At 37.7% G+C, this 12,949-nt stretch overlaps 1 protein-coding gene across 8 annotated transcripts in view; it reads left to right on the top strand.

Moving 5' to 3' along the window:
- MCF2L (MCF.2 cell line derived transforming sequence like) overlaps positions 1-12,949 on the top strand; it is a gene marked incomplete at its 5' end in the record, with an annotated part of 155,769 nt that overhangs the window by 133,615 nt on the left and 9,205 nt on the right. For all 8 annotated transcript variants that reach the window (XM_082045242.1, XM_082045238.1, XM_082045237.1 and 5 more), the window contains 11 exons: positions 530-606; positions 1,653-1,719; positions 5,308-5,423; positions 6,376-6,445; positions 7,659-7,751; positions 7,898-7,990; positions 9,227-9,352; positions 10,035-10,256; positions 10,872-10,964; positions 11,483-11,561; positions 11,717-11,783. In XM_082045242.1, the coding sequence (XP_081901368.1) occupies positions 530-606; positions 1,653-1,719; positions 5,308-5,423; positions 6,376-6,445; positions 7,659-7,751; positions 7,898-7,990; positions 9,227-9,352; positions 10,035-10,256; positions 10,872-10,964; positions 11,483-11,561; positions 11,717-11,783 (1,103 nt within the window). The remainder of the gene's footprint in view (positions 1-529; positions 607-1,652; positions 1,720-5,307; positions 5,424-6,375; positions 6,446-7,658; positions 7,752-7,897; positions 7,991-9,226; positions 9,353-10,034; positions 10,257-10,871; positions 10,965-11,482; positions 11,562-11,716; positions 11,784-12,949) is intronic.

Below are 12,949 nucleotides of genomic sequence, written 5' to 3'. Positions count from 1 at the left end.
AGCCGGGACCGTGTGCCCAGGAGCGACAACAGTTTGAGAAAAGGGTTGTTTCAAGGGGAGACTGAAAGCAGAGCCTCTCATCTTTTCTTCAGCAAGCCTTGATTAGGTCAGCTATTACAGTTGAAGTTGTAAGAGTGAACTTCTGTGTCTGGTTAGAAAGTTACCAGAAAGTTAGCACAGTACCTCATTTTTAGCTTGGAAAACAGGCTAAGTCCAGTGTTGCCTCCAAGGTTATGCTGATGCTCTGATGTTGTCTTCCTGGAAAGGGGCCTCCAACCACTGTCTCTTCTAAACTGGCCTTTCATGGAGAACTCTCTGTGTATAAATGTTCTTGTCTACTTCAAGACCTTCAGGTTGACTTGGATTTATTTTGCAGCATTCTTACAAATTGCCTTCAATTTTAATGGAGTAGTCGTTCCTGTGAAAACACATGCAAGTAGAGCTGAGAGCAAAGCTCTGCATTTTGAAGTGTTTTTTTCTCATCTGTGATGCTGTGATAATTTTGTTGTTGTTTGTTTCCTTCTTTTAGAGTGAAATGACTGAACTCCATCAAAGTAGAGGAGGATCTACAATGGATGATGAAGAAAATCTAGCTGTGTTACGGCAGTAAGTATATTTTGATAAACAAAAAAATACTTTTTCTCTGATCCGGTTCCAGCAAAGTCTGAGTTTGGCTAAGGATTTGTTAAGTATGCTTCTCTGAATTAAGTGGTGCTCAGTGCTTTTTGAAATGCCGTGAATATGCTCTGTATGCAGAGGAAGATATTTCAGTCTGTCTGCAGCATTATTTATGATTTATATAGTACCAGACTTTAGCTTTCCTGCAGCAAGATGATGCTGTGGCAAGATAACTACATATTTGCATTTCAGAGATGACACAGTTTCAAGTAATAAGTAAGCCTCCTGCAAATCTATTGGAGGTTTTGATCTCTGTGCTTCAGAAGACTGTATTTTTGTATGACTCTCTTTAGTCATTGTTTTGATAAATGTTAAGAAAAATCACTTTTTGTATATAAAAACTAAACAGCAACACTTATATTTAAAAAAATTACTGAGTACCACCTGCAATGTGTATATCAGAGCTTGCATTTCTGTCTGTAAACTGGATACTTCTACTGTCTCTTCACTGTTACAATCACATGTTAAATGGTAGAAAATCACAAGGGGGAAGGGACCAGGGGAAGCATGCTTGCTTGACCATTAGGGAAATCAAACTTAAAGCAGCATCATGGCATTTAAAGCGTGCCCTAAATGCCTCTAATTTAAAATGACCAATATAAGTCTGTGTTTGATACTCCTATGTAGCTGTAACTCCAGCTCCTGTCATACTTGTGAACACAGCATAACCAGATTTTGTATGTACAATGATAAAATGCTTCACTTCCTCAGTTCAGTTACTGCAGTGTTTAAAATCCTAGATTTTACTTTGTTGTTTAAACACAGTTTCAAAGATTTAAGTGTTTTAAAAATGCATCCTTCTCAATAAGGATATATAAACTGTTGACAGAAATATCTGTGAAATATCGTGTTTTCCATTACCTAGAAATTGTTCTTTTATTGTCTGAAGTAAAGCATAAACACAGAAGCTAACATTGTCTCATCAATTTGCTTAAGTGAATAGGCCTGCCTTAATTGGCATATTTTGTCTACAGGCACGTGATTAATGAACTTATTGAGACTGAACGAGCATATGTGGAAGAACTTCTCTGTGTTCTTGAGGTAAAGATCAAGTTTCACCATGGCTATTAGTTAGTGAATCTATTTCTCTCTTTCATTTCATGGATGCTTTTCTGCTTTCCTTACTGCTGTAATACCTCTGCTTGTCCCATCAAGCGCTGTGATTCTTACACCTCTCCTCTCTCATCATGTTTTCACAGAGGCAGGAACGTGCAATATTTTTTTCTAGAAAATATTCATGCAACTAGAAAACACAATTTGGGCAGAAAATAAGACATGTGAGATTTGTAATGATGATTAATTCCTGCATAAGTTCATTCCAGAGTCTTGGGTCAGCTCCAGGAAGGCTGTGTGTCACACAGAAATCTGAATCTACATTGAGAGAATTATGTGTCAGAGGAGAAAACTTGTTTCTTGCATACCTTTAAGTGATCTTCCAAATGTCTCGTGTGCAACTGTGGCAACAGAGTGCATTGTAATAATTCTATCTTGATTCAGAATTGTAAAGGAAACAAAACTGTTCCCTTTGCTCCACGCTTTCAGAGGCACAATTGCAATACTGCTGAGTTGCTTGTAGAAACACACTGCAGTATTCTATGTTGTTCCTCAAGTTTGTTAAGCCATAGAGTCATTTCGGTTGGAAGAGACCATCAGGATCAGAGTCCAGCCATAACCTAACTCTAGACCTAAACCATGTTCCTAAAAACCTCGTCTAAACGCCTTTTAAACCCCTCCAGGGATGGTGACTCCACCACTTCCCTGGGCAGCCTGTGCCAATGCCTGACAACCCCTTCCATGAAGAATTTTTTCCTAATATCTTCAGACATGGACATGTCATTTTGTTGTAGTCCATTTTGACTGTAGAAGATGAAGTTGCAGATAAATGAGGTTGTATTATTTTAATCATGATGAACTGGAATTGAGCCAAGTGGGTACTCCTGGTGTCCCTGTCAATGTTAAACTCCTAAATTGGAGCTGTCATTAAGTTATGGACTGAGGGTGATAAATTCTGAGTACATACCTTCAAGCAAGAGTACTGTCTGAGGGTTTTGAATTCTGATCTTTCTTTAGCCTACTTTGTGCTCAGCTTCCCATAGCATTTATGGCCTGGGTCCGATCCAAGTGCTGGGAAGTGTCTATGACAGTAGGATGGTTGCATCTGGGGTGTGGTAATAAAGCAAGGTGGGTCTGGAGTGGGCCTAAGGATCACTTTCTTCTCTGCTTTTGTATCCAATTCTATCTGCACAGTTCTGTTCCTAAAATCAAGACTTCAATAGCTGGAGGATTTTTGGTTCTTACTACTGGTACTCCTTTGGTGTTACTTTTGCTTTGCATAGAGATTAGTGCAGCCCTTGTCTTGCTAAGCCAAGCTTTGTTGATTTTCTGCCAATGTGATAGACTCTCCAGTACTCTGACCATGCCAGGCACACTTCTCTGTGCCGCCTTCTAGTTTGGGATTAATTTCTCTCTAACTTGAGTGACTGGGACTGCCAGCCGTAATTCTGGATCAGATCCTTGTTGTTCAATGATAGTCTTCCAGCTTTTGAGTAATTCTAGTTATTAATCCATAGTTATGGCCATTCTCCCAATGCCTTTGTTTCTCGTATAAGTCTTTCCATTCTTTCAGGAAAATAACCTGATACTCATTTGTGTGGACAGTGTCTCCTATTATTATGTCATACTTTGCCATGCATTTCTCTCTGCCAAGGATTCAAATAGAAAAAAAACAAGGTAGTTCCCAAGATTGATTACTGGGAAACTGCTATAGCTGCTTTTATCCAAGTGTAATAGTTTTCCTTTTATTAATAACCATGTTCATCTGACTTTAGTCTGGGGAATCCAGTCTTTTTTATTGGGAAAAATTATTGGTCTGGTCTATTTTCATGTATTGTATTTGACTCCTTCTTCCGTTTACTTTGATGCTTTTGGAACAACTTTCGTATGGAAGACTAAGCAAAACCTTATATATTCTTAAAGTAAGATTAAATGATCCCTGTGACTGCAAGGAGTAGCTTTCTATAACCTTTCATAAAACACAGGTACTGCATAAGTAGTAAAACATGAAGGGGTTTTATAATACATTTTCAAAAGCAGTACTGCATCAACCTGAAGGGAGAGGCAGTGAAGTGTCAGAAGCTTTTTGTCAATTTGTGGGTTTCAGGCTTTTGTTCTTTCAGAATTCCAAAGTACTGAGCTCTATCAGATTTGTTTTCACCTCAGCTGGGGTAGGTACCGTTTCTTTATGTCACTGCTGGCTTTGCTGCTGTGTTCAGCATCATCTTTATTTCAGATGGAAATGAATCATTCATTCTCTTAACCGCACCTAAACGCATGGTGGCTGCAGTTCTTCTGTTAATTTTAACTCAGTTTTATGTAAATTATTTTTATCTTCTTTTAAGGCTGTATGACTTTTTTCCCTCTTTGAGACCCTGCACCTTCCTATTTGGGGAGAGAGATATGAAAGAGAGACAATGGTTGGCTATCTATGAGCTCTAGCATCTTTCCCTTTGCCATTGTTTTTTTCCTTATTTTGTGGTATTTGAGGAAAAAATACCCAGATTTTTAAAGAAGTGTTTCTAATATTTTTAAAAAGTCTAATCACTGTTCTACCAAAATCCTTAATTTTTTTTCAGGCTAGCTGGCTTTACCAGCTAGTTCTTCCAGTTTTTGTAGTTTGGACAACACTTTGATATTGAAAATCTTGGTTGTTGGTGCATTTTTGCTTATCCTTTCATTTAATTTGTCAGTTTGTTATAATTCTGTGCAGTTTATTATAACCAATGTCACTAATGCAGTGACCGCCTTGTCTATGATGATTTTAAATGGTGCCTGTACACTAAGAAATCTGCTTACATTAGGAAATTACAGTAAGAAATCTGTGAACAATACAGGTACTAGAGCATTCTTGCAGTTTTTCTGGTTGATTGGTTTTGGGTGTTTTGTTTGGATTTGGGGTTTGGGGGGAAGGTTGCTTGGTGGCTTTGCTTTTTAGTGTTTCGGGAGATCACTTCATTGCAGGTTAGTGACCTTGGGACCAGAGGAGAACAGAGCTGGGCTTAAAGCCACCTTTTCTGTGCCAGGTACACATACACAAGAGGGTGTGGCCTTGTATGGCAAATGGGAGATGTCAGAATCTAAAGTTATGACTTTTGGTACCAAAGCTAATGGAAATGTCTTAAAGATAGAATTTGCAGCTTAATGGTTTCTGCTACCTACAGAAGTAACTACAGTCAGCTTGTTCCCTCACACTAACAGCTAAGACTAGCATGAGGTTTTGTGTGTGTACTGAAGTTGTGGCTTCAAACTCAGGTGTGTGAAGTCTGACAGAAAAAGTACGAGCTATAATTTGTAAGCAGTATAGGAATATGTAGCCTTTGCTATGTGGAAATGATTGCAAACTTTGTTTCAACCTTGCTTAACTAAAACTGCAGTAATTATTCAAGCATCTTTCTAAAGACTATAGGTGTGTCTTACTGGACTGATGAACAAAATCAGAATTTGTATACTTATTTGTGATTAGTGAGATCTTTCTTTGCTGTCTATCAGCCTGCAGGCAGACTGCCTTGTCAGAGAGAGATAAGTACTGCAAGTCAAGGGAGATAATCAGTGTGCCTCTCTCCTCTGTTGCAGGGGTACGCTGCAGAGATGGACAACCCCTTAATGGCTCATCTCATTTCACCAGAACTCCAGAATAAGAAGGATATCTTGTTTGGGAATATGGAAGAAATCTATCACTTTCACAACAGGTGAGGATTTGCACTCAGATATGAAAATAGCATTTTGATGGGATTCTTTACTCCTCCTTTTAGTCTGATTTAAATTGTTAAAAGATCCTTACTGAGTCCCACTTGGCTGTCTGGCAAGTCAAAATTCATATTGCACAGAAGAGGAGAAACAAAGTATCTATAAAAGGTGAGCAAAGCTGTATGAAATTTTTGCAGTGCACAGGTAGAATTTTGCCTCGTGGTCCTCTTCCTGAAGGAAGGTATTGGGATCTGATTATAAGCTAATTAAAGCAAGGGGTTTTTTTTAGGTTTTTGGGTTTCTTTTATTTTTTATGAAATTTTATGTAGGAAATAAATTATTGTTCTAAACCACAAATTCTCATCTCTTAAATCTGGCTGAGGCTGTTTAATTTTATACTTGAGTGACCTCTCTCTGAAGTTTGAATCCTTGCTGCTAGAGAGGTATTTCTTCACAAGACAGTATTTAAATTGGTATAAAAGAGAAGTATTTTCAAGTTAAGCATATTAAATCGTTGTTTCTTATTCAGGCAAAACTAGACTTAAGTTTTGCCTCTGATTTTTTTTGGGGGGTTTACTTTGCTTGTGGGGGTGGGGTTTAGTTGGTTTGTTTGCTTTGTGGCGTTTGGTAGTAATTGGAAAGAAAAAACAAACTCTTCAAACTGTACAAATGCTGCTGCTGAATACATAAGGCAGGGAAAGAACGTCCTCCTTCCTTCCCCAACCTTATATTTTATTTCAGTTGTAGCAACAGTAAGCTAAAAGAAGTTGGTCAGAATGTTTTGCTTTAATTGGCTATCCCTTTTTAAGTACATGATCTAGAAGAGTTTTGTTTAGTTTTAATGTACAGTATTACAACTCTGTTTCTAAAAGTTCAGAAAACAAATTGTAAGAATGTGAACATTTACTACAACTGTTTTAATATGCACTCTAAGAAAAATCTTCTTCCTCGTAGAATATTCTTGAGAGAACTAGAAAACTACATAGAATACCCAGAACTAGTAGGACGGTGCTTTCTGGAACAGGTATGCGTCATCTTTTGCTGGCATTTCGTTTGTAAGCCTCTGTAAGACTGCAACATATAAGAGCGATTTTCACGTGCTAATTGCCATCACATCCCCTTCATTTGTCTTGGACAGGTAGCAGGTTGAGAATGTAGATGTTAACTGAGGGCTAGGGATATTTTCTGCTGTGAGGGGTAATAAATTTTGTTAGAAAGAGATATTACCTTGTTGAAAGAAAACTGCTTATTAAAGTGGCAGTTAGGAAAACATGTAGAAGAATCATGTGCTGCATCATTTAACGTCACTGTAAATGATTGGCTTACTTGGTTAGTTTGTTTTGTTTTGTTTTACTGGATTTTTTTTTGTTGTTTTCTGTTTTCTTTAAAGGGTGCGCCTCAACAGAGTAAGTTCAAAATATTTTTATTCTGAAAATAGAAAGCTCTGACGGAATTAAATTTCTTTTAATCTGGGATTATTTATACATTGAGTCTTACTTGTATAATACCAAAGGCTAAATAGGAATCTGTTTATGGAAATCAAGCTCCTGTTGTTGCTGCCTATTGATGCTCTAAAACTTCTGGGAGGAGCCATCCCTCTCCCTCCTGCTTACTGGCTACATCCACAGGGATGCAGTTTTCTAAAACTGAGGGACCGAGGTGCTTCTGGGCTTGATTTCCTGCTTAGTCTTTCCTTTATATATATAGTTACTGTGACATTTTCAACAGTTTTATTTCCTTTTGCTTTCAGCAAGTGCTGAAGTCGTGCTATGTAGTTGCTGAAGTGATAGGGGGCAACAAACTGCTTGGTCTGCCCTAGTGCAACTCACAGTGAAAAACACATTCATAAAGAGAAAATGTGTAAAAAAGTGGTGAAGGCTTTTAAATGAGCTGCACAGAAGTTCTCATGGTTGGGTATTCATAGAAATATTTTTCATACTGTGACATATATCTGTAAATATAATATGTGCTTCTTGACATCATGCTTAACGTGCAACTAGACACAAAAATTGACAGGGATGTTTTATTCTGATGTTCCAAGTGCAAAACCAGTAGCCATTACAAAATGAATTATTTTTAATAATTGTTGTTTTGCTTGGGATGCCTCAAGGAATTGCATTTTTGGTTTTGTTGTTGCTTTTTCTTAGCCATATTGATTATGAAAAAAAAATCCAATGGACTTTGTCCATTGAAGCCAGAAGAATTTATTAACTTTTTGCTCATCTCCCCAATTTCAGATGGAAGATTTCCAGATTTATGAAAAGTACTGTCAAAATAAACCTCGATCGGAAAGTTTGTGGAGGCAGTTTTCAGATTCTGCATTCTTTCAGGTATGTTTGCTTGAGGCTCTAAAATATTTGTGGGGCAGGTTTTGTTGTTAGGTTTGGAATTTTTTTTTTCAAGTTCATAATTTATGTCAAGAACAAATAACAGAAATACTGATGATTGTGCTGATGAAATCCAACATTGATTACAGGAATGTCAAAGAAAACTCGATCACAAGCTCAGTTTGGACTCATACTTGCTGAAACCTGTGCAGAGAATAACCAAATACCAATTATTGCTAAAGGTATGTGTTAATAAACTATAACACTAAGTATAGTTTGTGTTTTTGTTTTTTTTAAATGCTGGTCCTCTCATTCCACTGGAGGGAAACCAGCCTCAAAGTCAGTGGACAGATGTATAAATCAAAACAGACAAGTCCCAGTCTGTCAATTTTCAGCTTGGTTCCTTCCTCTTCAGCCAAAAAGCTGCCGGTATACAGGCAAATGTTACCACAGAGACACATTTTTTAACTTATTTTGTCCTTATGTTTCTGCTGAAGAGAAGAATGAAAAGTTGTTCATGGGAAACAGAAAGACCAAGAAAACTTTGCAACACAGAAAAACGAGTCCTTGTTACTTGCCAGTTATAAACCACGCTATACTGAGAGCTAAATGAGATAAATATACTATTATAAATTTTAAAATGAATGTCTATGTTTTGGCCATGTTTGAAGCTCTCTTGTTTTTAAGAAACATTTCCCACATAGACACATATTTCAACAATTTCACATAACAGTAATGTAAAAAAAAATTACCTTGGACCAAGTTATCTCTTGAGTTAAAATTGATTTAAACTGCTTTTATAGAATTAGTTATGTTTGGTTTGCATGAAGAGAGGAATATTTGAAAGGTTTTCAATTTAAAGTATCTTTAGTTCCTGTGGTCTGTGAGCAGATGCTTCTTCTCATACCATGAAATCTGGCGGATCCTACATGAATTCGCAGCTACATTTATCTGCATCAAACTGGAAGATGCAGTTTCACCAATAAGCCCTTTGGAGAAGAGATTCATTTTAAAATGTGTCGATAATGCTCAGTGCAGTAACGTCAAGTCTGTTAGTCTGTAACTAGTATCCCAGGTCTCAGCATAATTCAAATAAATGAAATTTGCCTATGTTTTTACATGTTCTTCAATTCTAAATTGCAAGAAATTTTAAAAGTAACACATTTGTTTTGGTTTGGGTTTTGCTTTTTTTTTTTTTTAGCAATTATGATAAGAAATATTTGTAGATTTAGTCTTGTGAAATTCTTAGGTTAGTGCTTATAAAACATTTAGATGAATGAAATATATTGGGCTAATCAGCAGCAGAGATGAAAAGTAAAACTTCAGGGTCTTCTGAGTTCCAGACAGTAACACTCTAGATTATATGGTTTAAAAGTTTGCTGGATAACTTGAAAATTTTAAATTCAGTGTTAAAATGTGAAGGTTCTTAGTTATTGCAGGTTGAAAACTAAGTGTGTTGTCATTCTCTGCCCATTCAGGAAATGCTGAAGTACAGTAAGAACTGTGAAGGAGCTGAAGATCTTCAGGAGGCATTAACTTCTATATTGGGTATTCTCAAAGCAGTTAATGATTCTATGCACCAGATAGCCATTACAGGCTACGATGTGAGTAACAGTATTTTCACTTATTTTTAAATTTATTTTAATTTATTTCTTAGATATATGTACAGAATACCCTCTACTGTGTATTAATGATGAGAATGTTTTACAAAAGGTGCCTTTAGACTGAATTGTGTAGTGATAATAACTGAAAATAGATCTCTCTCTACTTTTCATGAGTTTTCCTGCTGCTCCATCTACCCCCATTTTCTTCTTTTGATCTACTTGACACCAAGTTAGAAACAGAAGATCGTAATGAAAAGTCTGGTTTAGGCTACTGCCAAATGGGAGTCACTACTAAGTTTTTATATCCCTGTATAAAACTGCACCCAGAACTTCCAGTTCAAAAAAGCAACAATTTAAGAAGCTTTGGAGCAGAGTTTTGAAAAACAAAAACAAAACAAATAAGTTTATTGTGTCTACCCCTCTCTCTATGTGTAGATCTCTGTATCTTTGCTGCTGGTACTCTTGACTGTAAAATCCTACCTGAACAGTATTGAGGAAAGAGAAAATCACGTGTAAAAAATCTAGCACTGACTTTATTTTTATTACATTTCCAAACCCAACATCAACACTTATGTGAGTGATTAGCTGGAACAAAAGAACTTGTAAAGACCTGCTCAGAGCATGTGCTTTACTCTAATGTTATCTCTTTGTAGTTATAAATATCTTGTTGTTGTTGTTCCAGGGAAACCTGAATGAGCTGGGCAAGCTTTTAATGCAAGGATCCTTCAATGTCTGGACTGATCATAAAAAGGGTCACTCAAAAGTGAAGGATTTGGCACGCTTCAAGCCAATGCAGCGACACCTCTTCCTCCACGAGAAAGCAGTGCTGTTCTGTAAAAAGCGAGAAGAAAATGGAGAGGGATATGAGAAAGCACCTTCTTACAGCTACAAACACTCCTTAAATGTAAGACCCTGAGCAGTCCAGTAAGGTCAAGGTCCTGAGGGTTTATCCTGCTGTAATACGACACTCTAGTTTTTTGTCAGTGAAGGTATTATAGTTTTGCGTTGGGAACTTCAGCCTTTGAGAGAAACCTGGCTGGTGCTGCAGGTCTGTGTCACTTGGTGTCGCTGTCAGAGAGCCAGGGTAGAGGAACATGATCCGTTGAGAAAATCCAAACCATACTAGTCAAGTCGAATGGCAGTTGCACTAATCAAAATGTAACAATGAGTTAATAAAAATCAACATATAATAATCAAAATGTAATCATGTGTAGAGCGGGGTAGTATAAAATAGATGTAAGATTTGGTGTTTGGATTTTTTAAGATACATCTTGTGGGTCAGTCTCAGTTTAATGTACCTAAACCTTTTTTCCCTCTGAGGTAGCCAAGCTGGCACAAAATACTAAATGTCTTACATCCAACATGCAGATCGTGTATTATTATTCTTTTCCTTGAGTAAGAAGCCAAAAGTAGTTTTCCTTTCCAGAAATAGAGCACCAAAGAATACCAGTAGCCGCCTGCTTCTATTGTTATTGTAATTGCAATTTGGTAGGTCAACTTCTGTTCTCTTTGCTTCCAGATGGCAGCAGTTGGAATAACAGAAAATGTCAAAGGCGATGCAAAAAAATTTGAAATCTGGTATAATGCAAGGGAAGAAGTTTACATTATACAGGTAAATAACATGTCGCTACATTTAAAAAAAAAAAAAAAAAAAGAGAGAGAGAGAAAAGGGCTGGGGGGGAGAATCTAACCCTATGAAGATCTGGAGGGTTTTTTCCTCTGTTGTATCACTAATAAACAGTGATGAGGAAATGTAGGAAGAAAGGATTTAAAAAAAAGCAATACTATCAGATAAATTCATAAGGTAGGTTAGGTAGTTTATGTATATATTTAAATTGCACAGCCTTCTGTGGGCCGGGGGGGGGCAATAATCACATTTTACAACAAGGAGGTTATTGTGTACACCATTACTATTGCAGTGGCTGGCTGCGGAGCTGGGGTCTCACATGTCCACAGCCTCTGCCTCAGTGTGTTCCAGTTGTCACCACTAGTTCCTTTTCGCTGAAGGACTAAAGAGGGAACTCTGCCTGTCCCTCTTGAAGGATTGCTCCCAGACTGTGCTTTGGCATGTGACTATTTGTGTAGTAACTATTCTGTGCTTGATGGCTGATCGTGTTTATTTTCGAGTAGGCACCAACCCCTGAAGTTAAAGCTACTTGGGTAAATGAAATCAGAAAAGTGCTGACAAGTCAGCTGCAGGCATGCAGAGGTAAAATATTTTGTGTATATATACATGGTTTTTAATCTCCCTTCTCTTTGAACTTCAGAACCTGCCCTGTATATCTTCACTGTGTAGGACTGCAGAAATAAAAAACTCAAAACACAAATCAGTGTTAATATTTCATTTTCTTTCCTCCATTACAGAAGCCAGTCAGCACAGGACATTAGAACAAACACAGAGTTTACCTCTACCAGGGTCATCTTGTTCGAGGTAAGCAAGTATGTTGTCAAATCAGCCTGGCTGTCTTTTAAATGTACTAACGCATCTGGTTTGCAGTTCTTCTGTCCCTTAATACTGCCCCTTGTGTGTTAGGTTTTTTTTTAGGTCACTTTGTACTCTAAAACTGTGAAGTTTGGGGTCGATACATCTTCAGAATGGTTAAACTGATCAGCAGTGATGTGGGCTTTGCCAGTTGATAGAGAGCAACACAGAAAAGTCTTTTTCTGCACCAGCCAAAATATCCTGCTGGTATTATGTGCCTGTTTGTTGAACAGCTAATTGTATACTTTACACCCCAGATAAAGGAGTTATGTGGAGCAGCTTTTGCCTCCCTTTTGCCTCCCTTTTGCCTCCCTTTTGCCTCCCTTTTGCCTCCCTTTTGCCTCCCTCCCTATTCTTTTCCTTCATCTGGATTATTTTTTCTTTCTTTTCCAAAGTCAGGTTACCTTCCTTTTTGTCTTTTCTTTGTCCCTTGTTCTTTTCCTACATTTTTTTTAATTAAGAGATGCATTGATTCCTGTAGTGTCCCAACTTCTGAGCCAAGCTTTTTTTGTTTTCCTGGTTTTTATTCTTCACCCTACCAACCTGTATATTCTTCTGCTCCCATCTGCTCTTCTGCCCTTGTCTGACACCTCTTCTTAATCCTCCGCCTCTCACTCTTTTTTTCATTATATGTGTATGTGTACCATAAGCCCATGCGTTCATATCTTCAGCCATTCCAACCTGGTGTGTGCTCAAATATGTATCATAGGTCTCTGCCCTGCATGTTTTATGCATCTACTATCACTCAGGGTAAACTTCCCACATGCATAGTATTTGTGGGCTATCTTTCTCCATTTCATTCCCAATTAGAGGTGTGATGTGAATCCAGCTGCAAGATCCAGCCTGTGTTCTTTTTTCATCCCTTATCTGTTCCATCTGTTAAGAGCTTCTGAGGGGCAGAATTGATTCTGTTTTGTTTGTTTGTTTCTTTTTTTCCTTAGTATGTTCAGAAGAAAACTGTCAGCACAGAATGTGTGCTTGTAGGTGAGAGTGAGTAGAAGTTGTCCAGAGCTGTCTTTTCAGTAGCTCCCACTGCCATAGTACGTGTGGTTGCAGTCAGCTAGGGGAGTCTTTCTCCTTTATATGTGCTCATGGTCTTCCTATGCACAGTCACC

The sequence above is a fragment of the Streptopelia decaocto genome, assembly GCF_964273445.1.
Source record: "Streptopelia decaocto genome assembly, chromosome: 1".
In the NCBI taxonomy this organism is placed as follows: domain Eukaryota; kingdom Metazoa; phylum Chordata; class Aves; order Columbiformes; family Columbidae; genus Streptopelia; species Streptopelia decaocto.
Note: the sequence above shows the minus strand (reverse complement) of the source record. Positions and strands in the feature narration are given on the sequence as shown.